The 27625-nt window shown below is 44.2% G+C and overlaps 1 protein-coding gene across 1 annotated transcript in view; it reads right to left on the reverse strand.

The window, feature by feature from the left end:
* LOC115474763 (general transcription and DNA repair factor IIH helicase subunit XPB-like) overlaps nucleotides 1-27625 on the reverse strand; it is a 95180-nt gene that overhangs the window by 14279 nt on the left and 53276 nt on the right. Inside the window, exons 10-12 of the mRNA XM_030210415.1 lie at nucleotides 25189-25391; nucleotides 9457-9553; nucleotides 2783-2900 (exon numbers count right to left, since the gene is read on the reverse strand). Of these exons, the coding sequence (XP_030066275.1) occupies nucleotides 2783-2900; nucleotides 9457-9553; nucleotides 25189-25391 (418 nt within the window). The remainder of the gene's footprint in view (nucleotides 1-2782; nucleotides 2901-9456; nucleotides 9554-25188; nucleotides 25392-27625) is intronic.

The following is a 27625-nucleotide window of genomic DNA, read 5'->3' on the forward strand; positions in this document are numbered from 1 at the left end:
ACAGTGCTGGGCAGACTTATACAGTCTGTGCTAGAGCCGGTGGTGGGAGGAGGGGCTGGTGGTTGGGAGGCAGGGACAGTGCTGGGCAGACTTATACGGTCTGTGCCAGAGCCGGTGGTGGGAGGAGGGGCTGGTGGTTGGGAGGCAGGGACAGTGCTGGGCAGACTTATACAGTCTGTGCCAGAGCCGGTGGTGGGAGGAGGGGCTGGTGGTTGGGAGGCGGGGATAGTGCTGGGCAGACTTATACGGTCTGTGCCAGAGCTGGTGGTGGGAGGAGGGGCTGGTGGTTGGGAGGCGGGGATAGTGCTGGGCAGACTTATACAGTCTGTGCCAGAGCCGGTGGTGGGAGGAGGGGCTGGTGGTTGGGAGGCAGGGATAGTGCTGGGCAGACTTATACGGTCTGTGCCAGAGCCGCTGGTGGGAGGAGGGGCTGGTGGTTGGGAGGCGGGGATAGTGCTGGGCAGACTTACACGGTCTGTGCCCTGAAAAGGACAGATACAAATCAAGGTAAGGTATACACAAAAAGTAGCACATATGAGTTTATCTTGTTGGGCAGACTGGATGGACCATGCAGGTCTTTTTCTGCCGTCATCTACTATGACTGAGTTTGAAAAGCACCGTCATACTACAGCTTGCAGCCTTCTGCTGGAGCGAAAATGTAGGACTGAACCTTATCAATGAAACCCCTTCTGAATGGAAATGATGAAAGATATGTGGATTAAATCAGAAGGTATTTAAAGATAGCTCAGAGAGACCACTGAAAGAAAGGTTGTGCAACACAGACGCTATCCCGATATAGAAAGTTGCTAAAGTGAATGAATTAATGGATCAACGTGAGAAACTTAAAAATAAGCTATCTTATACTGGGAATGTAACATGTTCTGATTTTCTGTTTAAGATTTAAAATACCAGTGAAAGCGTTAAAGACCGTTGTGTCAGGTGTGTCTCTCTGGAAGCTTGTCCTATAGTTAAAAGGGAGAGTGATCCTGGTTCCTGAAAATTGGTGTCACATCTCTTCAGCCAACAGAAATGTGCCTGCAGGACCAGTATGTTTGTCCCACCAGAAGACGGTGAAAGTACTTTGTAAGAGACATCAGTCTCTGCTTCAAATGGCTAACTTCTTGGTTAGGCCTGGGCTGAGAGCACTGAGGCACCAGGGATCGTCAATGCACTGGGGAAGCGTCATCTCCTGAGGGACTGGAGATTGACACTGGAGTGATTGGCATAGCCTCCAAGCCATTTCAAGGCCTCAGTGTTGATATGTCTCCTTGAGTATCGGCTGGATTACTTTGAACCTCAGCATCAATGTTGTTGAAGCAGGAGCCTTGCGTCAAGCATACAGCTCCATCTGTACTTCAAACTTCTTCATGAGCTGCTCCTTGAAGGCTGCCATCAAACAAAAGTGGGGGTATCACAGGTCTCAGCAACATGGAGGCTGCTATGCCCCCTCCGATACTATGGAGGATGAACAGTCCTCAAAATTGGGAGTGTTTCTCAATAACTTGGTGTCCTTGGTGCCATGCTCTGAAGGGGCTCAAAGCTGGTTGCACTGGGCCTCTCTGCCTGATAACTAGCATCCTTGTTCCTCAGAACTGATGAAGATGAGGACAAACCCTTCCTCTTCCTTGGAGAAGGATTTGACAATGACCGATCCTGATGGCCTCTATTGATGCTTGAAACTGAAGGTAAATCAAGACACTATTGATGTTAGTAAGTCCTCAGCGTTCAATGCAGCTCTGGAAGCCACAGAAACCAATGTTTCAATTCCGATAGACTAGTCTCATTGGCACCAAAAATATGTTGGCACTGCTTCACATGACTACAGATTCCTCTCTGACATTTATGACCATATGATTTGGTCCCAGTCATTGCAGGTACCAGGAGTGGGTATCCGTTATGGATAGAATCCTTTCATACCAGGAATATTTTGAAGTCAAAGGGAACTTTTTTTCTGGGACATGTTCAGAACAGTGAAGCAAAATCAAATGATTCAATGATGAAAGATAGGTGCTCGAGGCCTACTAAGGCCAGAATTGAGCCAATGAAAAAAAAACTTAAAACCTACCGCAAAACCTAAGGCAGCTAACAGGAAGAGACACTGTGTTACAACAACAGAACGTATTCAATGAAAAAAAAATGCAAATATTAACAGATAAAGGCCCAAAAGCATCAGACACAAGCTGAGAGGGAGAACAAGAAGAGAATTGACCACTGAGCTCTGAGGAAAACAGTGGCAGGCAAAAATGCACAAGCATGAGCAGTAGAATACTTTCAAAGGTTTTGACGAAGCTGGAGCACCATCAGATGACATCACTTACATACGAGGACATAAGTATCCTGCTTGTCTGCAGAGAAATCAAATATCAAAAAATAATTTTGTTTTTGAAAAGAACAAAAACACTGGAGACAAACCCTCAGGTAAAACCTCTTCAAAGACCGGATCTTTGTTTTTGCATCCATTTGGCACAGCAGAAAAAATTGAAAACTGCCAGGATTGAGGAGACACTTGAAAACGGGAAGGGCCATGAATGCTTAGTCTCACGCACTTAACTCTGAGCTCATGGACAGCTGTTCCATCCTGGTGCCATCTGATGACATCACCCACTTGTTTGCCTGACTCAATCCTGACAACGGAATGTAAATGTATGGCAACACAGATAATCCAAATTAAATTTAATGTTTATATTATCCACTTAATAGGGCTCATGGAAGGAATGTGATATGTACAATATTTACATTATTTAGAAATGATCAGGTGCTGTTGCACGACACAGAACGTTACCTTTCTTTGCTCTCAGCACCCTCCCCAGTCTCTGAGCTTCTTGTCTCCGAGACCCTCCATGGGAAGAAATCTGAATTAGAACATTGGCTTCTGGTAGGTCAAAAGATGTGTCACCCACCTATAAAGAAAAATACTCCTCTTAACATGCAGTTATTACCAGCACTAAGGACAAAAACCCCACCCAGCACTGAACGGAAAGCAGCTGGCAGGCTTGGATGAAAGGGCCAAAAAGATTACCTGTTGGGCTCAATGTCTTGACATCTCTTTACAACTGTAGTGCCTTCTAAAGGTTTACACACTTTCACATTTTTCACATTCTAATGAGCTACAAAATATATGGGCCACTTTCAACATGAAAGAACAATTATTATTGTTCTCTGCATTAGTCAGTCACTGATTGGATTTGTGGATTAACACAGTGGCGTACCACAAAGATCAACAAATGTGAACCCTTACACATATATCCAGAACTGCCTCACGATATTTGCTTGTTATTCTACCATCCTGCTTTATCATTATCATGTTACCCAAGATCCTTATGCAATACTAAATGTATATTTTCTTATATATTTCCACTATTCATGATGTAATAATGTAAGCCACATTGAGCCTGCAAAGAGGTGGGAAAATGTGGGATACAAATGCAATAAATAAATAAATAAATGGGTGGGCCCGCGTGGGCACAGGCCCACCCACTTTGGACTCACGCCCACCCAGCAGTGGCATAGCAATGATGTGGCTGGCGGGGATCCCCATGCTCTGCCAGCAGAAGATTCCTGGCATCTCTCCCTCTAGGAGATCATGGGGGTCACTTAACTCCACTCCCTTGAACCCCAGCGAGCAACAACACATTGCCCCTGCTTACACCGGCCTGAGCCTTCCCTCTGATGCAGGAAGTTGCATCAGAGGGAAAGCTCAGAGCCGGTGCAAGCAAGAGGAATGAGTTGCTTCTCGTTGCTGGCAAAGACCTAAAGGATGTATTGGTACTGGGGGGGGAATACAGTTAAGTGATCCCCCCCCCAGATTGCTTGGGGGGGAGGGAGAAATGTTCGGTGGGGGGTTGCAGGGAGTGGGGTTGTTATGCCCACCCATTTTGGCCTCAGGCCAGTGGTGTGCTGGAGCGGGCTCTCACGGGCTCGCGAGAGCCGTTTGTTACATTTTTAAGAATTTTGGGAGCCGGTTGTTAAAGTAGGCCACCCCGTGGCTACTTTAACAACTGACTCCCAAAATGTGGGCTTGGGCCCCCTCCTGAATTCTCTTTTACTTTGCTGGCCCCACTAGCCAAGTAAATAGACTGCTGCTGCTCCCTGCTCCTTGTTTCTGACTCTGAGCATCAGGCTGGGTCTTTTCATGCAAGCGCAAGAAGGTTCCATCATGCTGCTCAGAACCAGAAACAAGCAGCAGAGAATGGTGGCAGTCCATTTATTGGCTGGTGGGGCTCGGCAAAGATATGCCTATTGTGCCTGCACAAGGGAGGGGAGAGAGAGGCATGTATTCCCCCCCCCAAAAAAATTTCAGGGCCGGCTATGCCCGGAGAGAGAGCCCGTTGTTTAAAATTTACCAGCACACCCCTGCCTCAGGCCCACCCAAAATTGGGTGTCTAGCTACGCCCCTGGATTAGCATCTGTAAATAATTAAAATACAGAAACATTCAAAAAGTTAAGAAGAACAAAAATGTCTTGAATGCATAAATCTTCATACCCCTTTGTCATAAACTCATATTTGCTTCAGTTCCAAAAAACTGCTTTAACAAGGCCTAAGTTGAGCTCATACAAATACTCCTGGATAAGGGAATCAAGCTATTTTTTTTTTTGAGTGCAGTAAAGAGCTACTGAAAGAACTCTGTGATAGTTATTCAATGTATTTAAACATCATTGTAAAGTGAAAACAGTTTGACACAGCCAAGACACTGCCTCAAGTAGGCTGTCCCTCCCATGTCAGCAGCCACACGATAAGGAAAATGGCAGTGGTACCTTATGTTGTGGGTTTGCTTTGCAACAGTAGAAGAGGGAGGCTTATGCAGATTGAAGGAAGGATTGTTGGTATATACAGGATTAGGGGTGACATTAGACCTTGTCTTTATGGGGAGTATTTCTGATGTTGTAGTAAGTGATCAACCCAACAAAAAGAGGGTCCAAGTCTCCCGCAAAAAACACATGAAAATGCAACATAAAATATTTGGGGACGAAATATGTTTTCTTTAATCCTGAACATTTAAAACAATTTATTTCTCAGAAAAAATTATTATAGTACTTGTTGACTTTAAACCGTCTTGTTTGGCTTCAAGATTTAAATAAAGGGCAACATGATATGATTTGTGGGGTTATAATAATCTGCTAACGCTTTATTGCATCTTGAAATGTGTTTTACTGAATATACTTTCTCCTAAGTTAACGGCTCTTAGCCCCTAATTGGTGGTGTAATGCAAGTTTTGTAATGGTTTCCTGGATTTTTTCTTTAATTTGAAGATTTTCTAACTGTTTTTCTTATTCAAGTAGTAATGCTTGTAATAATGTGAAAATGATAAATAAAAAATTAAAAAAAAAAAACAACAAACAAACACATGAAACAACAAAGAAAGCGGAAGAAAACCAAAATAGACCAGATAAAAACCACAAAGTGTAAGAGCACCAAAAAAGTTTTATTGGGACCCTACACGGTCCGTGTTTCGGGGTCTTCAAATTGACGTATACAGATGTACCTCCAGAATTCTCCTGGAGTAAAAGGCATACACTGGACCTTTGGCGTTTGCAAAGGCTTTGCAAATGCCAAAGGTCCAGTGTATGCCTTTTCTTCCGCTTTCTTTGTAGTAAGTGATCGGCCAGGATGGATGGTGTGGTTCCGTAAAAGGCACAGATAGTAATGATTTGCTCAAAAGCAATAGTCCTAAGTTTCAAGAGAGCTAACTCTGCTAAGATGGGGGTGGGATACCTCAAGGAGATGTTAACGGGACAGGAATCTCTAGGGGAAGCAGAAAAGCAGTGGGTAAACCTGAAGAAGATACTGTAAGGTCAAGAAACCTCTGTTAGAAACAAAGGTCAGAGGAAAGACAGGTCACTGTGGATTTTGAAAGTAGCAATTAAAAAGGTAAGGAAAAGGTTAGTGTTCGTAAAGCTACAAGAGACTGCAGAAAGAGGAAGGCAGTCAACAATGTTGTAGAAAAGCTAAAAGAAGCAGGGAAAGTAGTCACAAAAGCAACTATGCAAATAGAAAAAAAAATAGCCAAGATAGTGAAATGAAAATGAGCCTGCAAAAAGGTGGGAAAATGTGGGCTACAAAAGTAACAAATAAATAAATAAAATAAATAAGAAATGCAGGCACAGGCAGCTCCTCTTGACTCTGGGCAAGTCACTTAACCCTCCACTGCCCCATGTAAGCCGCATTGAGCCTGCCATGAGTGGGAAAGCGCAGGGTACAAATGTAACAAAAATAAAATAGATAATATTGGAGATTCTACATGGAATGTTGCTACTATTGGAGATTCTACATGGAATGTTGCTACTATTGGAGATTCTACATGGAATGTTGCTACTATTGGACATTCTACATGGAATGTTGCTACTATTGGAGATTCTACATGGAATGTTGCTACTATTGGACATTCTACATGGAATGTTGCTACTATTGGACATTCTACATGGAATGTTGCTACTATTGGACATTCTACATGGAATGTTGCTACTACTGGAGATTCTACATGGAATGTTGCTACTATTGGAGATTCTATATGGAATGTTGCTATTCCACTAGCAACATTTCATGTAGAAGGCTGCGCAGGCTTCTGTTTCTGTGAGTCTGATGTCCTGCACGTCAGACTCACAGAAGCAGAAGCCTGCGCGGCCACATTGGTGATCTGCAAGGGCCGACTTCTACATGGAATGTTGCTAGTGGGACTCTGGGCAAGTCACTTAACCCTCCATTGCCCCATGTAAGCCGCATTGAGCCTGCCATGAGTGGGAAAGCGCGGGGTACAAATGTAACAAAAAAAAAAAAAAAAAAAAAAGTGGTACTGTGAGACTCAAAGGTCAGGGGAAAGAATAAAGAAAAGTCTGATGAGGAAAATGCAGAACTGTTCAGAAAATATTTCTGTTCAGTGTTCACAAATGAAGAGCTGGAGTAGAAGCACCAAATTAAAAAAACAACAAGTGAGAATAGAAATTTTTCAAAACACTGCTTGTGGGGAGGAGGAAGCTCCTGAGGAAAATAGAGACTAGATATAGACAAATTAAAAGGGGACTTCCTGAGCCCCTATGTCTTGCCCCATCCTTGGCCACCTTTAAATCTAGACTGAAAGCCCACCTCTTTAACATTGCTTTTGACTCGTAACCACTCGCCTCCACCTACCCTCCTCTCTTCCTTCCCGTTCACATTAATTGATTTGATTACTTTATTTATTTTTTGTCTATTAGATTGTAAGCTCTTTGAGCAGGGACTGTCTTTCTTCTATGTTTGTGCAGCGCTGCGTACGTCTTGTAGCGCTATAGAAATGCTAAATAGTAGTAGTAACATTCCATGTAGAATCTCAAATAGTAGCAACATTCCATGTAGAATCTACAAATAGTTTCAACATTCCATGTAGAATCTCAAATAGTAGCAACATTCCATGTAGAATCTCAAATAGTAGCAACAGAATCTCAATAGTAGCATCCTGGAATAAACTTCCTGAGCCCCTACGTCTTGCCCCATCCTTGGCCACCTTTAAATCTAGACTGAAAGCCCACCTCTTTAACATTGCTTTTGACTCGTAACCACTTGTAACCACTCGCCTCCACCTACCCTCCTCTCTTCCTTCTCGTTCACATTAATTGATTTGATTACTTTATTTATTTTTTGTCTATTAGATTGTAAGCTCTTTGAGCAGGGACTGTCTTTCTTCTATGTGAACGGGAAGAGAGGAGGGTAGGTGGAGGTGAGTGGTTACAAGTCAAAAGCAATGTTAAAGAGGTGGGCTTTCAGTCTAGATTTAAAGGTGGCCAAGGATGGGGCAAGACGTAGGGGCTCAGGAAGTTTATTCCAGGCGTAGGGTGCAGCGAGACAGAAGGCACGAAGTCTGGAGTTGGCAGTAGTGGAGAAGGGAACAGATAAGAAGGATTTATCCATGGAGCGGAGTGCACGGGAAGGGGTGTGTAGCGCTACAAGGCATACGCAGCGCTGTACACCAAACACAAAAAAGACAGTCCCTGCTCAAAGAGCTTACAATCTAGATAAGACAGGCAGATAGACAGAACAATTAAGGGTAAGGGAATAAAGAGGTGAGGATAAAAAGGACAGGGCAAGTGAGCAGTGGTTAGTAGTCAAAAGCAGTGGTAAAGAGGTGGGCTTTAAGTTTGCCCTTGAAAACGGCCAAAGACGGGGATAGACGTACAGGCTCGGGAATTCTATTCCAAGCGTGAGGTGCAGCGAGATAAAAGGAACGGAGTCTAGAATTAGCAGTAGAGGAGAAGGGGACGGATAAGAAAGATTTATCTACAGAACTGTACATTTGTGCCACGGAGATATTTAAATGTCTTATCACAGAAGATTTACACAAAACGATGATTAAAACACGTCTTTCAATATACAATTCTTCTTTTATTGACTATGTTTACACGAATCTGTTAACCTGCTGTTTAAATAAGCTTGGTTATTTTAAAATAATACAAAAAAAAAAAGCTATGTGTTAGATTTCTGCTCTTCTAGATGTGTCTTCTTTCTCTCAGTCACTTCTGTTGAATGACATACAACAGTGGCCTAGTGGTTAGGGTGGTGGACTTTGGTCCTGGGGAACCGAGGAACTGAGTTCAATTCCCACTTCAGGCACAGGCAGCTCCTTGTGACTCTGGGCAAGTCACTTAACCCTCCATTGCCCCATGTAAGCCACATTGAGCCTGCCATGAATGGGAAAGCGCGGGGTACAAATGTAACAAAAAAAATAAAAATCTCATTTAAAAGCAAAAAAAAAAGGAAAAAACCCATCTCGCAGTGGTCCAGATATAAGCCAACCGCTTAATACTTGGGCCAATACAAAAAAAAAAAACAAGGGAGCCAGCAACCTTTGATTCCACTTTGGCCAGAGGGATTCTGAACTTCCGTTCAGACACTGGTTTTATGCCCCCAAAGTCAAGACTGCATAGATGAGATCATTTAAAAATATATTTTTTTCCAAAAATATTCCACCTTATTTTCAGGTCAATACAGTATATACAGATGAAAAGAATTATACAGCTATTTGTCCATAAGGATGACCATTTTCAGTAGCTGGCACTGTTGTAAAGAATGTGGGTACTTTTGTACCTGAAGGACTTTGTAGCCATAACCCCAAATTATTTCCCTCTGAAAATGATTGAATTAAGATTTTATAGTCTATTCATTCTCTGGTGTGTAAAAAGTGAGGTCACAAGGTACTCATTTACTTCTCCCCATTCTTGTAGGTGGCAGAATAAGAGGGGCAGTGTGTTGTGCCCCTTTTTAATCTGGTTAACACATGCAACACCATGAAAGCCCAAACGAAGGCTTGCTATCAACCAACTGGTGAAAGTATAACTCCATTTTAAGAGAATAAAGGAGGCTCTATAAATCAGAAATATTTGTGCCAAGACTGTAACAGTGAGAATTCAAGCACACCTGGCTGCTAATTCACAGATGTCCCATCTAACTTACTGCAAAGCTATCCAATCTTGATTAGTCAAGCCCACCTTTGAGATAAAGATAGTGTTGATCTTCGGATTGTGCTTGAAATTCTGTAATATTTGCATCCTTTCTCCTTGGGATGTAGGGCCATAGATATAGGGTCTAAGGAAAAAAAAAAGTTGAAAGGTGTAATCTTTGGCATAGCTACAAACAAGATCCAACAGGAATAGTAAACAATGGAAGGCAGCCCCGGACGAGTCCTTCAGACAATGACATCAACAGGAAATAGAATGCTTAGAGGGGCATTTTCGATATGACGTCCAAATTCAATTTTGGATGATTTGCAAAAAGTCTAAAAACACGGTCATTTTTGAACCTGAAAAACATCTAGCTTTTTGGTTCAAAAATTGCCCTGTGCTAGATAAAGAAAGATGCACTGAGCACAGAATTAAGGGCCATTTTCAAACAAAACACATCCATGGGAAAAACTCATAAAAACAAGCCACTGGGATGTGTGGGGGCCAGCAGTCTTACTAGTCTGGCCACACAGATATTCCAGCAGAGTGGTGAGGTAGGTGGGGGGGGGGGGGGGGGGGGGGGGAATTGCAGTGAACTTCACATAAAAAGGTCCCAGGTACACATCATGACCCCCCCCCCCCTTATACTGTACGGTAAGCCCTCCAGGAAAATCAACAAAATATACTGTACCCAACTGTACACAATTATAATAGTCCTTATGCCTGAAGATGTTACCTATATGGGGGTTCAATACATATTTTGTAGGTTTTGGGGTGCTCAAACTTTCTACCACAAGTGTACCACTTAGAGCGAGATATGGACCTGGATCCCCTTCTCTACAGTCCACTGCATCGACCATTAGACTACTCTAGGGTCTTGCTTGCTGCTCTAAGTGGAATGCTCATTATATCTGCACCTGTCATGGAGCCTGGTATGTAGTATCATTTTCACCTTAGAGGTGTGGAACGGGGTCAGTGATCATTAGGGGATTAAAGGGGGAGGGGTCATACCTTTAGCCCTCCAGTGGTCACCTGGTCAATTTGGGCACCTTCTGGCAGTAGTCATTTTGAAACAGGTCTAGCTAAAAACATTCAATTTTTTGCCCTACACATTTTTACAACGTACCATTATAGCAGAAAAGCATTCAAATTATAAGCCTGCCCTTGTCCCGCCCAAAGCATGCCTCCAACACACCCCTTGAGATTTAGATGAACTGCATAGAAAAACATCTTAAAAGTTAGTTTTGCAAAAAAAGAAATTGTCCATCTGCCGCTTTGTGTCATTTTTTGACGTTCTTCTGTTTCGAAAATGAGCCCCTCAGTGTCTGCAATCCATGATAAGGATACAACTGAATATGGCCAGGAGGTGAATTTTACCAGGTAAACCGTAATGATTGCTTGTTTGTCGCAAAACAGTTATGCAAACAACCTGCAAGGTTCTCTGTAACAAAGGGACTTAAATACGGAAGGTGGCTTTATGGTCATTCAGTAGTTCTTATCTAGTCACAGTAATGGCTAGTCATTGCACAAATCAAAGACAGACAGACAGAAGAATCAGACTTGAATACAGAAGGCACAAACACTTTTTAGTATGTCACCCTAATCTGCATATCAAGTGTTTTTCTATCTCACTTGATGGGTTTGCTACTATTCCTCCCAAATTTTACTCTGAATAACCCAAATGAATGTGTTATTATTATTTGGAATGATAGTTTTGTGTGTAGTTTAGCTTGATTACTTCTCTGAAAGCTTCATGGAGCGGTGTTCCAGGGAGTCTAGTATTGCATTCTCTTTTAATCATTACTGATGGCTAAATTGGCCAAGTTTAGGTATGTCAAAAGGGCGGAGTAGTGTAGTCAACAGGACACTTCCAGAAGAAGACACGTAGACGACGATGATATATCAACCCAAGTTTATTGCATAAATGGACTCAACACGGCACCGTATTTCGGCTAATGTGCCTGCATCAGGAGTCTAAAAAAGACATATTTATGGCATCTTAAAATCAAAAGACAACAAACTGTTTCAGGCAAAACTGTACCAGTGACTTCACAGTGAGAATCCTGAAAGGTAACTTTAAAACCATACAAGAACGTAAGACCTTTGAAGTCAGAATGATTAAATATTTTAACACCCAACAGAAAGGACTTAACAAGGATCTGGGGTTCCTAGCCCATTATAAACCATAAAGCTGTATGTCTCTGTTGATCACCCCACCCCTCACCTATCCACACCCATCCTGTTAGAATATCTATGATATGCTTTGATGTCCCCACGCATACCTCCGACCCACCCCCCTCCTCCCACCCTGTCAGACTGTCATAGTAATGCTTGAATGTTTTCACTTATATACACTGTCAGCTAGCACATTTGCTTATTTCCCATCTGACGAAGAAGGGCAACCTTCGAAAGCTAATCAAGAAATGTATTAAGTTATGTCCAATAAAAAAGGTATCATCTTATCCATGTTTTATTTTGTTTGATTTCTATTAATAGCCCAAACTTGGTCACTCCATCTGTGTCTGGGCCCTTCCAGTTTAGAGCAATTAACCTGTTTTCCAACTCTTGTTACTTTGGGCCATTCCACAGTTTTGACATTTGCCTTCTTAAAATTCTCCTGATTGCAGGCTAGCCATTCTGCTTTTTGGTTGTGTTCTATAGAACTGCTTCTCAAACTGTGTGCTAAAAAAACACACGGGTATGTTTCTGAAATTTTCTGCTGTGCCACATGAGTCTCCAACCCACTTCTGCAATTCTCCCAATACAGGTGCAGCACTGCCTCCTGATTTTAATACGTGAAAGGGATGACTTAAAGAGGACACTGTTGTTGCAATCTGTACCAAGCAGCAGCCTTTCCAGACGAGCCTCTCTCTCACCACCAAAGAGCCTTTCCGCTGACCCTTTGCCTGTCCAATACAACCCCCCCCACTCTTTGATAAACGAGCTATAGGCAACTCTCTGAACTACTTCCCGAAATACTTTGTCAACGGAGATCCCCCCCACCCCCGTGTCATGGCTTACCTTCTCTCTTGACAGGAAGAACTCTCCCTTCGCCACTGTTACCACAACTAACCCTGAAAAACCTTCACAACAAAAGAGCATTATAAATTCTGCAGTTGTGGCTCATCATTTGCTTTCCCCTCAAAGAAGCAAATCAGCAACTCAGGTGAAAATACTGGTAGCCATAGTAACATGCTGGCAGTGCATGTGTGGGTGGCAGAGAGAGAGAGAGAGACATGTTGTTAATTTGTTTTTTTCCTGAAAGTTGCTGCAAGCCGTTCACCAGCGAAGGAGCACTCAAGGTTCCTGGGAGCAGGACCAGTCTTAGGCAGAGGCGACCAAGGCGACCGCATAGGGCCCCGCGCCTAAGGGGGCCCCGCATGGCGTGCCTAAGGGGGCCCCGCGCAGCGCCTCAACTCTGCCTCGCTCGTGCCTCCGCTCCGACCTCCGCCGCTGCTCACCTTAGTCGCCTGAGATAATCCCCATTCCCGTGGCTCGGCCACTCTGCTCCCGCCACCACCGGCGCGGCATCCACCCCCGGCTTGGGCCCGCTACTAATTGTAGTGGACTTGAACTGAATAATTTCTGGGGAGGGGAGGTTTCATGATAGCATTGTGCTTATTATTTCAATCAGTTTTTTTTGTACAAGTTTAGCTTCATTTGTCTTTATTTGAAATTTCGTAAATAAAAAAATGTTCTAAAAATGGAATAATCTTATCAATGGGGTGGAGCTAGGGTAGGGGCGGGGCTAGGGTAGGCGGGGCTAGGATGGGGCCCCACCAAATTGGTCTGCATAGGGCCCCGCACTTGCTAAGACCGGCCCTGCCTGGGAGACCTGGCAGCCGAGGCACACAAGAGCCCACTCGTGAGTGGAGGGCAGAGAAGGGGGAGGGATCCGCCAAGTGGGTGTGACACAGCAAGGGGTAACGTGGCCCCTGCGGACCAACACCCCTGAAGCATACAACCAACACTTTTTTTAAGTCGGGTACAGCTGCACACAAGGAAAAACAAATAAAAAAATCCCCAAGGAACTTCCTAGGGCCTACCAGTGTGGCTAAGACTGCACAGGTTGGACGTCCACCTCTGCTGGGAGACTGAGAAATACTGGTGGGAAGAGGTCTGCACAGGAAGGTTATTACAAGTCCAGTCCTGGGGTACCCCTTGCCAGTCAGGTTTTCAGGATATCCACAATGAATACGCATGAACTTGATTTGCATACACTGCCTCCATTATATTCAAATCTCTTTCACGCATATTCATTGTAGATATCCTGAAAACCTGACTGTTATACAGTTCTGAAATCTAGGTGTTCTCAGTCTCCCTCTGCTGGTAGGCGAGCATAACCCAAGAGTCTTGACTGGTCTAGAGGGTAGCTAAGGAATCTGTACTAGCTGTGGAGAAGAGACCTCAAAGTACCCAAGAAAATGTGGTGAAAATAATCAAACTGTCCCATCTGTACTGGGTGCTGCTAGCATGATTACATTTCCAAGTACATCTTGATTATGTTGCCTGTAATAATTACATCTTACGTCTGAACTCCAGGAGAGAGAACGCAGGTAACGTTTAATAGAACGCAGGTATGGAGATGAACATTAGCAGGAAATATGAGGGGCTCAGATCATCTCCAACACACCCTGGTACAGAAATGAGAGTCTTCCCTGGTAAAAAATTAAACATTCTGGTGCTGCTGCGAAGAGCCTGAGATTTTTAAAATAATATCTCAGATTAGGAAAAAGTGATTTTTTTTCCTCTTCACTGACTAGTCATGTACATCCAAAGGGATCGAATCAGTATCATGCATTACTACAAATATGTCATCAGCCCCATCAGCCTCTCACATAAATCCGAAAACCTGTGTAATTTATGTTTTAGGCTTTTTAATGCAGTCTAATTTTACTTAAAAATACATTTTCTGGCATTTCAGAGGCCAATGACATAGTGTCTGAAAAACTGTTTTGGTGCGCTGCAAGCAAGGTCAAGCAAACTTGAAAGATTTTTTTTATAAATTGAGTAGCCCTGCTCTACAAACATAGTAACATACATACCAGCTTATAATCGAAATAGAAAAACGCCTATATTGTGACCCAAATCGGGAGATAGACGTTTATCTCACAAAAACGAATAAAGCGGTATAATCGAAAGCCGAATTTGGACGTTTTCAACTGCACTCCGTCGCGGATGCGGACAAAGTTGATGGGGGCGTGTCGAAGGTGTGGTGAAGGCAGAACTGGGGCGTGGTTATCGGGCGATCAGAGATGGGCACCTTTCGCCAATAATGGGAAAAAATATGCGTTTTTAGCGAGAATTTAGGGCACTTTTCCTGGACCCTGTTTTTCCACGAATAAGGCCCCAAAAAGTGCCCTAAATGACCAGATGACCACTGGAGGGAATCGGGGATGACCTCCCCTGACTCCCCCAGTGGTCACAAACCCCCTCCCACCACAAAATATGCCGTTTCACAACTTTTTATGTTCACCCTCAAATGTCATACCCACCTCCCTGGCAGAAGTATGCAGGTCACTGGAGCAGTTATTAGGGGGTGCAGTGGACTTCAGGCAGGTGGACCCAGGCCCATCCCCCCCCACCTTACACTTGTGCTGGTAAATGGGAGCCCTCCAAACCGCCCCCCAAACCCACTGTACCAACATGTAGGTGCCCCCCTTCACCCCTTAGGGCTATAGTAATGGTGTAGACTTGTGGGCAGTGGGTTTTGAGGGGGATTTGGGGGGCTCAACACCCAAGAGAAGGGTGCTATGCACCTGGGAGCTGTTTTACCTTGTTTGTTTTTTTTGTAAAAGTGCCCCCTAGGGTGCCCGGTTGGTGTCCTGGCATGTGAGGGGGACCAGTGCACTACGACTCCTGGCCCCTCCCACGAACAAATGCCTTGGATTTATTCGTTTTTGAGCTGGGCGCTTTCATTTTCCATTATCACTGAAAAACAAAAACACCCAGCTCAAAAAAAGATAAACGTCCATGTTTTTCGAAAATACGGTTCGGTCCGCCCCTTCACGGACCCGTTCTCGGAGATAAACGCCCATGGAGATAGACGTTTTCCTTCTATTATGCCCCTCATAGTAACATAGTAGATGACGGCAGAAAAAGACCTGCATGGTCCATCTAGTCTGCCCAACAAGATAAACTCATATGTGCTACTTCTTGTGTATACCTTACCTTGATTTGTACCTGCCATTTTCAGGACACAGACCGTAGAAGTCTTGTCCAGAACTAGCCCCATTTTCAGGACACAGACCATAGAAGTCTTGCCCAGAACTAGCCCCACCACCCAAACACCAGCCCCGCCTCCCAATCTCGGCTAAGCTTCTGAGGATCCATTCCTTCTGCACAGGATTCCTTTGTGTTTATCCCACGCATGCTTGAATTCCGTTACCGTTTTCATCTCCACCACCTCCCGCGGGAGGGCATTCCAAGCATCTACCGCTCTCTCCGTGAAAAAAATACTTCCTGACATTTTTCTTGAGTCTGCCCCCCTTCACTCTCATATCATGTCCTCTCGTTCTACCGCCCTCCCATCTCCGGAAAAGGTTCGTTTGCGGATTAATACCTTTCAAATATTTGAACGTCTGTATCATATCACCCCTGTTTCTCCTTTCCTCCAGGGTATACATGTTCAGGTCTGCAAGTCTCTCCTCATACGTCTTGTAACGCAAATCCCATACCATTCTCGTAGCTTTTCTTTGCACCGCTTCCATTTTTTTTACATCCTTAGCAAGATACGGCCTCCAGAACTGAACACAATACTCCAGGTGGGACCTCACCAACGACTTATACAGGGGCATCAACACTTCCTTTCTTCTGCTGGTCACACCTCTCTCTATACAGCCTAGTAACCTTCTGGCCTTGTCACACTGTTTCGTCACCTTCATACAACTTTCTCCAGGATGTTTCTGTTTCAGCTTTAGCTGGTAGTGTTTTCATTGTACCGATGCGTTACTGTTTTCTTCATAACCCCACAGTTTTTGTTCTTCAACGCTTTCTTTCAATTTATTATTGGAACATATGAATTTTAGGGCTTCCTGTTCAACGTGGAATGTTTTAGTTTGATCTCTCTCATTATCTTGAACCTTTTAGATAACCTTCTATCAGGGACACCTCTGCGTTCAATGATTTTATTATTCCTGCAATATTTGTTTTCAAGGAGGAGTAGTTCTTTCTCTCTTTCTCCTTTGGCACTGCATCCTTGTCAATAAAATTCTGCAGTATCAAAAGATGGGTCTCTTTATATAGGTTGTAGTGTTATTCATCTTACTTATCAGATTCTTTAGTCCAGGTGTTAAATTCAACTTGGGCAATCTTTCCCTCTCCTGGAACTACATAGTAACATAGTAGATGACGGCAGAAAAAGACCTGCATGGTCCATCCAGTCTGCCCAAGACAAACTCATGTGTATACCTTACCTTGATTTGCACCTGTCTCTCCCAGCAGTCTGCCCAGCAGTTTTTCCTGCCTCCCAACCCACCTGTCCCGCCTCCCATCACCGGCTCTGGCACAGACCATACAAGTCTGCCCTTCCCTATTCTCGCCTCCGAACCACCAACCCCTCTTCCCCCCACCTGCTCCGCCACCCAATTTTAGCTAAGCTTCTGAGGATCCAGCATATTCATCTATTTGCAAATAGGCTAGTAGCTCAACTGTTACGTTCTCCATCTCTAGATCTTTTTCCTGCCTTTCTTCATTCACTTTGGTTGACTCTTTAAGCCTGTCCATCACTTCCATATCTGCTTTGTCCATTTCTACTTCAGCCTTCCCTCTAATACTCCATTCTGAGCCTCCTCTTTGTTCCGCTGTTCTATTCTGAATTACTTCTCTTTCTTGCTGCATCAGCTCTTCCTCTTGCACCCCTTTCTACACCCCCCTCCTTTTCTCTCTACACCAGCCTTTTTTCTGATGATCATTTTCAGACCCTCTCTTCCTATTTCTGCCGAGCTTTTCTTCCTTTCTGAGGTTCTTATTCTTTGTCTACATATAACCTTTCTTCAATGACGTACCGGAGGCGGGGCAGTCCACCCCGGGCGCATGCTGTGGGGGGGTGCTTGGAGCAGCCGCGTGGCTGTTGGCTCCGCTGGTTCCCTGCTCCCTCTGCTGTTATTTCCTGTTCTGGGGCACAGGAAGCAGGGAACCAGCATAGCCGACAGCCACGCGGCTGCTCCAAGCACCCCAGCAGGTAAGAAGAATGCACCCGGGGAGGGGGGACGTTGTACTGCACCCTGGGGAGGACAGACGATGCTGCACGGGGGGAGGTTGCACAGTGGTGATCCGCCCCGGGTGGCAATCGATCAAGGAACACCACTGCCTTTCTTCTGGTGTTTCCACCCAGGTCACTTCTTTCTCTCTTCATTCCTTTTTCTACAGAAGCTCTCGATTGTTTTAAGAGAGGGTTGTTTCACAGAGAGGGTGGAGAACGCTTGGAATGCCCTCCCGCGGGAGGTGGTGGAGATGAAAACGGTAACGGAATTCAAACATGCGTGGGACAGGCATAAAGGAATCCTGTGCAGAAGGAATGGATCCACAGAAGCTTAGCTGAAATTGGGTGGCGGGGGGAAGAGGGGTTGGTGGTTGAGAGGCTAGGATGGGGGAGGGCAGACTTATATGGGGTCTGTGCCGGAGCCAGTGATGGGAGGCGGGACTGGTGGTTGGGAGGAGGGAAATACTGCTGGACAGACTTATACGGTCTGTGCCCTGAAAAAGACAGGTACAAATCAAGGTAAGGTATACACATATGAGTTTATCGTGGGCAGACTAGATGGACCGTGCAGGTCTTTTTCTGCCGTCATCTACTATGTTACTATTTTCCATTTCTAGAGAGTCAGCTTGCTCTAGTCTCCTGGTCAGGACTGTGGCTTGTCCAACTCTCTTCCCTCCCCTCATCCTTCCTCCACCTGTTTTGCATGTCTAGATAAACTCACTGCCGAGGACTCAGCCCTATCTGCATCCAGAAAATATTTATTTCACAGGAAGAAATGACAGAGATGTTCCTGATGAGCTCTGCTAAGCTTCTGAAGGAATGGATCCACAGAAGCTTAGCTGAATTTGGGTGGCGGGGGGAAGAGGGGTTGGTGGTTGAGAGGCTAGGATGGGGGAGGGCAGACTTTTATACGGGGTCTGTGCCGGAGCCGGTGATGGGAGGCGGGACTGGTGGTTGGGAGGCGGGAAATACTGCTGCACAGATTTATACGGTCTGTGCCCTGAAAAAGACAGGTACAAATCAAGGTAAGGTATACACATATGAGTTTATCGTGGGCAGACTAGATGGACCGTGCAGGTCTTTTTCTGCCGTCATCTACTATGTTACTATGTAAGATGTAATTCACATACTTCTTTAGTTGGATGTTAAAAAATTAGGTTATCTTAAATTTGCATTGGTTGCTTTTTGCAGCTTTTCCTGTGGCAATATTCCTCTTTCTTCCAGTTTTTGGTGCACTCTTTTGGTATACCCTCCTGATTTAAATTTACTACTACTACTACTACTATTTAGCATTTCTATAGCGCTACAAGGCATACGCAGTGCTGCACAAACATAGAAGAAAGACAGTCCCTGCTCAAAGAGCTATGTAATAAAAGTGAGCCAAGTATAGGACAATCAAGCCATTGTGACATCACTGATGAGGTTGGCTCTTATTGGTGGCCTGAGGCATTATGACATCACAATATTAGCTCTGGTTACAAGAGACTACTACTACTACTATTTAGCATTTCTATAGTGTTACAAGGCGTACGCAGCGCTGCACAAACATAGAAGAAAGACAGTCCCTGCTCAAAGAGCTTACAATCTAATAGACAAAAAATAAATAAAGTAAGCAAATCAAATCAATTAATGTGAACGGGAAGGAAGAGAGGAGGGTAGGTGGAGGCGAGTGGTTACAAATATACGTGAGTCCAGATGTGGGGTTGTACATGTGTGATAATGACCAAGCAATGTACAGATGAGTTGAGTGCAGGCGTTAACTCGCATGGAAGACATGGTCGTTGATTGTATAACAATGCATGGTAATAGGCCATTTAGTATTCCGTGCAAGGCGGAGAAGGGAGCAGTTGCTTCTGCCACATGAATAATGCAAGAAATCTTTTGCCAGGTCTGGGACACCATAAAAAGTGCCAGGCCGCTTTTTTCTTTGCTGTTCCCTATCTTTGGAACTCTCTACCCTTTGTCTGTCCATGGCAAACTTAATATTAAGAAGTTATACCTTGGAGGAAAGGTATTAATCTGCAAATTAACCTTTTCCGGAGACGGGAAGGCGGTAGAACTAGAGGACATGAATTTTTTTTTTTTTGCTACATTTGTACCCTGCGGTTTCCCACTCATGGCAGGCTCAATGCGGCTTACATGGGGCAATGGAGGGTTAAGTGACTTGCCCAGTGTCCCACTAGCAACATTCCATGTAGAAGTCGGCCCTTGCAGATCACCAATGTGGCCGCGCAGGCTTCTGCTTCTGTGAGTCTGACGTCCTGCACGTACGTGCAGGACGTCAGACTCACAGAAACAGAAGCCTGCGCAGCCTTCTACATGGAATAGCAACATTCCATGTAGAATCTCCAATAGTAGCAACATTCCATGTAGAATCTCCAATAGTATCTATTTTATTTTTGTTACATTTGTACCCCGCGCTTTCCCACTCATGGCAGGCTCAATGCGGCTTACATGGGGCAATGGAGGGTTAAGTGACTTGCCCAGAGTCACAAGGAGCTGCCTGTGCCTGAAGTGGGAATCGAACTCAGTTCCTCAGTTCCCCAGGACCAAAGTCCACCACCCTAACCACTAGGCCACTCCTCCACTGTTGCTACTATTTGAGATTCTACATGGAATGTTGCTATTCCACTAGCAACATTCCATGTAGAAGTCGGCCCATGCAGATCAGCAATGTGGCCATGCAGGCTTCTGCTTCTGTGAGTCTGACGTCCTGCACGTGCAGGACGTCAGACTCACAGAAACAGAAGCCTGCGCAGCCTTCTACATGGAATGTTGCTAGTGGAATAGCAACATTCCATGTAGAATCTCCAATAGTAGCAACATTCCATGTAGAATCTCCAATAGTATCTATTTTATTTTTGTTACATTTGTACCCTGCGCTTTCCCACTCATGGCAGGCTCAATGCAGCTTACATGGGGCAATGGAGGGTTAAGTGACTTGCCCAGAGTCACAAGGAGCTGCCTGTGCCGGGAATCGAACTCAGTTCCTCAGTTCCCCAGGACCAAAGTCCACCACCCTAACCACTAGGCCACTCCTCCACTTGAGGTTGAAGGGGGGCAGACTCAGGACTAATGTCAGGAAGTATTGTTTCACGGAGAGGGTGGTTGATATGTGAAATTCCCTCCCGCGGGAGGTGGTGGAGATGAAAATGGTAATGGAATTCAAACATGCGTGGGATAAACACAAAAGGAATCCTGTTTAGAAGGAATGGGTCCATGGAATCTTAGCGGAGATTGGGTGGCGACGCCGGTAATTGGGAAACAAAAAAAACGGGAGCTGGGCAGACTTCTACAGTCTGTGCCCTGAGAAAGGCAAGGACAAATCAAACTCGGGTCTACATATAAAGTATCACATACCACGTAAAATGAGTTTATCTTGTTGGGCAGACTGGATGGACCGTATAGGTCTTTATCTGCCGTCATTTACTATGTTAATATATGTAAGTTTAAATCTCTGTTGAGAGCATGGTTTTTCAAAGAAGCTTTCCCTAGCAACTGAGGGGTTACTTTGGGTTTCTGGTGCCTGAGACAGCAGATAGATGTTACTTGTAATAATGTGTTTTATTGTACTGAATGAGTGTGTTATCTGTCCTATTAATTTATTGTAGTTCCTTTTCCTTTTGATGTTTTAGAATTTTGTAAACTGCTTTGCTCTGTTCGACAGTTAAGGCGGTATATCAAGTTACAAATATATAAATAAACAAAAGGGTTAGTGGAGAGAACTTAATATCAGGTTTTAAGATTTAACTGCCAGCTTTATCTTATTCCGCAGCCAGAAACAGTGCCTTCACGTTTAAAAGATTGGCAGGAGGTGATAGATCTTGTGCACGTGCCGGAAGAAAAATGACAGAATCAGAACACACTGGTGACTATCCTTCTGTGCATCAGCCTTTTTTTATTCTCTCACCCCTAAATGTGGGCTAGATTTATGGTATTTGTGTAGTTATTTGTTCCTATGCTAACTGTAAGCAAATTGTTTCTTTATGTTCCTTATATTATGGGAAACTGTATTTAAAAAAAAACAAAACAACAACAGAATAAATAAAAAAAAATATCAGCCTTCTGAAATTTTTGCAAGCCTGATTTTCATACACAGGACACTCCCATTAGTCCAACAGACAACCCAAAATACAGCAGTTTGAACCTTCATTCGTGCTACTCGATTTGACAGTATTACCCCTCTTCTTATTCAAATATTGGTTACCTATTGTACCTCATATTCACTATAAGGTCTTAGTCCTTCTGTTCTGGTATTCCTCCTTATCCCTTATACTCTGCTCAAAGCCCTTTGCTCTCTTAACGATAGCCATCTGTGAATCCCCTTTCTAAAAGAAGCCCATCACAAATCCACCACAGTCTGCGCTTTCTTCTGGCTTGCCTCATTGCAGTGGCGTACCAAGGGGGGGGGGGGGGGGGGGTGGGGGCAGTCCGCCCTGGGTGCACGCCGCTGGGGGGTGTCGTGGCGCGCACCTGTCGCCCTGTCTCCGAGTTCGCACGTGTTCACTGCTCCCTCTGCCCCGGAACAGGTTACTTCCTGTTCCGGGGCACAGGGAGCAGTGAACACATGCGAACTCGGAAGCGACAGGCGCGCGCCGCGGCACCCCCCCCCCAGCGGCGTGCACCCTGGGGGGGGATGTAATTTCGCCGGGGGGGGGGTCGTGCTGCACCTGGGGGGGGGGAGCGCATCGGCGATCCGCCCCAGGTGTCAGACCAGTGTCAGAACACCACTGCCTCATTGCTCTGGAATAACCTCCCTACCTTTATTTGCTTAGAGTGCTCTTACTCTATGTTTAAAGTGCTTTTGATTAGATCCAAACAGCTCAGATCTAGTCTCCTCCTCTCAACTCTTTCACTATTCCTTTGTCTTTATTTTCTTTTACTTTTAAAATCTGGCATTTTTACTTTTCTGATTTTATGAAGTTTGTACATTGTTTTGTTCTCTCTTTGAGGAAAGGCAATTAAATCAAGTTTTAATAAATCAAATCAAATCCCTGCTGTACACTACCTTGGGTAAATCTCTTCATAAAGGCGGTTAATAAATCTCAATAAGTAAATAAAGCTGTGCTTATTGAGAAAACATTGTGCGCATGCAGCTGGAAGTCCCTCCCCCCCCCCCCCCCCCCCCAATTTACATGCAAGTTCTGTGAACAAAAAATTTGCACAGACTTAGCTTTCTGTATTCAACTTATTACGCTCACGGTAGAAGCCAACGTGCATGTGCAGTCTACCCATGGCTTCGAATACAAAAAGAAAGATTTGTCAGCAAGTACAGAAATATCCAACATATCCAAGAATTACCACCCACCCCACCTCCCAGTTTTTCGCAGGATATAATCTGATGGCGAGGCAGAGAACCGCACAGGACAGTCTTACATATGCAAAGCTCACGAACTTGGCAAAGTTGACTTCCAATATATATATATACACTTTATGGAACCACGTATCACTGTTCATTGGGTCATCTGATAAATATAGTCCAGTTTCCAAAGGAACTTAGACAGTGCCAGCATTGCTGGTTGCTTCCATGCCGTTGCAACTGCGATTGATCAAGGAAGACAAAGATGTAGCAGAGATAGAATTAATTCTTTGCTTCGGAGGCGGGACTGGTGGTTGGGAGGCGGGAAATACTGCTGGGCAGACTTATACGGTCTGTGCCAGAGCCGGTGATGGGAGGCGGGACTGGTGGTTGGAAGGCGGGAAATACTGCTGGGCAGACTTATACGGTCTGTGCCAGAGCCGGTGATGGGAGGCGGGACTGGTGGTTGGGAGGCGGGAAATACTGCTGGGCAGACTTATATGGTCTGTGCCCTGAAAAGGACAGGTACAAATTCAAGGTAAGGTATACACATATGAGTTTGTCTTGGGCAGACTGGATGGACCATGCAGGTCTTTTTCTGCCGTCATCTACTATGTTACTATGTTACTATGATCTTGCTGGTCACAGACTTGTTATCATTTTATGCACATCTTTTTTAACTCCATATGGCTTAAAGTGCAATAAACAATGTTCAGCTTGAACATTTGTTGAACAGTCTGCAAAATCTCTAACCAAAATTGCTGAACTAAGGAGCAAGTCCACCAGATGCGGTACATATCCCCCCCCCCCCCCCCCCCCCCCCCAGCTTCTTCACAATTATGCTAGCACCTCCCAGTCCCTGAATTAAATACATGCAGGAATCGCTTAGGAGTGTAGTACCATTGATAAAACATCTTATATCCATTTTTCATAAGATTAGCAGATATTGAAACCTTTATTTAAAGCATTGCTCCCACTGAATGAATTCATAGGTTGAAGTATAAAGGTGGGTTTTCAGTGAGGCCATGAAGAGAAGATACGAATGCTCTGCCCTAAGTTCAGCAGAGAGGGAGCAATCAAAAAAGAACACAGAATGCCTTGTGGATTCCAATCTAGAACAATGGACAGAAGGGGCAGATAACTGGTTTCCTACACAGGAATGCACAGTGCGTCCAGGTCTGTAAGGGACAATAAGGGAAGAGAGATATGGGAGGAAAGATGGTCACCACATCTCAAAAAAGATATAGTGGAATTAGAAAAGGTGCAGAGAAGGGCGACAAAAATGATAAAGGGGATGGGACGACTTCCCTATGAGGAAAGGCTAAAGCGGCTAGGGCTGTTCAGCTTGGAGAAAAGGCAGCTGAGGGGAGATATGATAGAGGTATATAAAATAATGAGTGGAGTTGAATGGGTAGATGTGAAGTGTCTGTTCACGCTTTCCAAAAATACTAGGACTAGGGGGCATGCGATGAAGCTACAATGTAGTAAATTTAAAATGAATCGGAGAAAATTTTTCTTCACTCAATGTGTAATTACTCTGGAATTCGTTGCCAGAGAATGTGGTAAAGGTGGCTAGCTTAGCGGAATTTAAAAAAGGTTTGGCCGGCTTCCTAAAGGAAAAGTCAATAGACCGTTATTAAATGAACTTGGGGAAAATCCACCATTTCTGGGATAAGCAGTATAAAATGTTTTGTACATTTTTGGGATCTTGCCAGGTATTTGTGACCTGGATTGGCCACTGTTGGAAACAGGATGCTGGGCTTGATGGACCTTTGGTCTTTCCCAGTATGGCAATACTTATGTTATATCCTGTAAGGAACCAGTTGCCAGTGATGCTTCTTCAGGACAGGGGCGATGTAGACAAGTTGCTGGAGGAAAAGTCCATAAACCATTATCATTCTTTCAGGTTTTTGGAAGAAAGAAGAGTGGCTATGGATTTTGCCTGTTCTGACCTGTGCTCCTCACCCTTCTAACATTGTAGCCCTATTCCAACTGTGTCTGTTTAACCGTTTTATTTTTGTGACGTGTTTTTTGTGTGGCTATTTTATTTAATTTTGTAAACTGCATTGATTTCTTTTGGTGAAGTGCAGCATCGCAAATGGAATAAATAAATATTGTTATTTCTTATGTTCCTCTGAAAGTAATGGAGAAAAAAAAGTACAGTTTTCACTTCTTGGCTGCTAGTTACTTTTGTGTACACTGATTTGGAAACCGCTTAAGTCGTGGGTGGTGTCTAAATGTTAAATATAAATAAATACATTTTCTTTCCACTACTTACTTGTTCAGCCGGATGGCATACTCCTTCAGGGCAAAGACATTGTCTGCAAACACAATGATCTTGTCGTTTCTCCGTTCATGAAATTTAATCAGAAACTGGCATGCTCTGAATTTATTTGGGTTCATTGTGTAGAGCAGTATTCGTTTCTTTGTCTTAATAGCCACATATTCTCGATAAAATTCGGGAGACATTGGGCACCAGACCTGTAAGCATAAAAAAGTGAAATAATCTTATGCAAATGTTATCTGCTGTCTACAAAGTAGCATGGTAGCAGTGTTCTACTAGCTTTTGCAGGCGACACACACACAAAAAAGATGAAATTTCATTCATACCTGTTATTTCTTTTCCTTGAATTCTGCTAGACCAGCCTAAATAACTGGGTTGTGCTCCTTGACCAGCAGATGGACGTAGAGAAACTGAACTCTTCCAGCAGTACCATCAATATAAGGGCTAGAGCAGCCTGGAATGCTTCAGTATGCCAATGCCAAAGTAATTCGACACGATTGACAAACCCCCTAGGGAACCACAGCAGAAAGTCAACAAACTATCCTTCCCAAAACAGCTATTTACAATATAAGGCTGAAGGGAGAGAGAGCGAATGAAATCCAGAAATATCTCGCTCGATGCTGCAGTATACCAGAGTGGGTCCTGGACTGGTCTAGCAGGATTCAAGGAAAGCAAATTAACGGATATGAATAATTTAATCTTCCATTTAATCCTGCTAGACCAGTCCAAATGAATAGGATGTAGAAAACCAGTACATCATAAATCAGGGGAAGACAAGGCCCTCTAAAGCATGGCCCTGCCAAAAACACTTCATTCATGGGAAGATCATCAGGCTCTTCTCTTGAGTACCAAATGGCAGTAATATCATGAAAGTGTCTAGATTGGGCTCCATGAGCTCCAAGGCATAATTCTGCTGTGCCACCTCCAAACACATTGATTGGAGGTCACAAGGGTGCAGCCCAATGAGTAGGCCAAGCCAACCCTGTGCTCCCACAAAGAGGGCCCACTGTTCCTCATTACAGCCTTTGGCAGCAGAGGAGGTACAGGAGAAAGGGCCTCATCCTTCACTGCCCCTTCTGCACTCTAGAAGAGAAGAGGAGAAACACTGTTTTCTCAGAGCAGAACCACCCAGTCCTTCATGTGAGACCGACTCCCAGAGTTCCTGGCTGCCAAACATGCTTTATTCTAGGTGAAGTCAGACCACAATGACTTCCTGAGGTCTCTGATCAGCTTTCCTAAGGAGAAATTAGGTCTTACCAGATAATTTTCTTTCCATTAGTTCTTCCCACTATTCAAGAATCTGTGGGATAGCTGTGACTATCAACCAGCAGCTGGAGATAGAGCATTGAAAACTGAGATGAGACATCTCTCTTGGCATCCAGTCCAGCCCTCAGTATTTACGTAGACAAGCAGTAAGGAGAAACTCAGAATAAACACAACCTTACACAACTCGCTAACCTAACACTAACCAAACAAGCAAACACGTGTGGACCTCTCTCATCTCTGGACAATTGCAAAGCTCTGGAAACATTGGGCGCTCTAGCTGAGAGGAGGACTTCCTGTCCATACGAATGGAAGCGTGCCTGAAACTGGGACTCCGACCATATTGCTGACGACAAGGCCGGTGCCGTCTGTTGTCTTGAAACTGAGAGCTCCCTAAAGACAGACGACCACAAGCTTTCCGCTTATCCTCTGACAATCGCTGTGGCTTAGTTTTCCCTAGTTCTTTCACCAAGTTATTGAGATCTTCTCCAAATAGCCCCTTGTCCCAAAAGAGCAGTTTAACTAGACATGACTTTGACGCTGCATCCGCTGCCCAATGCCACAACCAGAGTTGCCAACATGCCATGAAAGCCAAAGAATACTGCGGGCTGTAACCCATATCATCATAAATAGCATCCACCAAGTAGGCCAAACCCGCTTCCAGCTGGGTGTAATGATGCCCATCTTGTGTTGCTGACTGCTGATGTCACTTCAGGCATGCTCTTGCCAACAACGAAATAATGGCAACAAAGGATTCAGCCACTAATAATGAGAAGTCTCAGCATCCAAAAAGCCAAGCCAAATGGTCAGAGGTCCTCTGTTTCCCCCAAAATGGCAGCCACTCCCACCACAAATTCCTCTTACTTAATGCTTATATTCCGAATATATTCCTGTTGAGTTCAATGCGGATTACAACACAAAGAGATCTAGGAATAACCAGGAGAATTACACTTATAGCAGCAATTTCTTTTAGAGAAATAACCAATACATACGATTACCTTAATAATAGTCTAAATAAACATGTTTTCAGAAATTTCCTAAATGAAAAGTAATCATTCAAGTATAAATCTATATTACTCCTCCTCCATCATCTAACATTGGCTAACACATTCTATTAATGAATTCCCAGAAGTTAGAAAGTAATAAAACAGCAGAGCTATTGGAAAAC

The sequence above is a fragment of the Microcaecilia unicolor genome, chromosome 7 (genome assembly GCF_901765095.1).
Source record: "Microcaecilia unicolor chromosome 7, aMicUni1.1, whole genome shotgun sequence".
Taxonomy (NCBI): domain Eukaryota; kingdom Metazoa; phylum Chordata; class Amphibia; order Gymnophiona; family Siphonopidae; genus Microcaecilia; species Microcaecilia unicolor.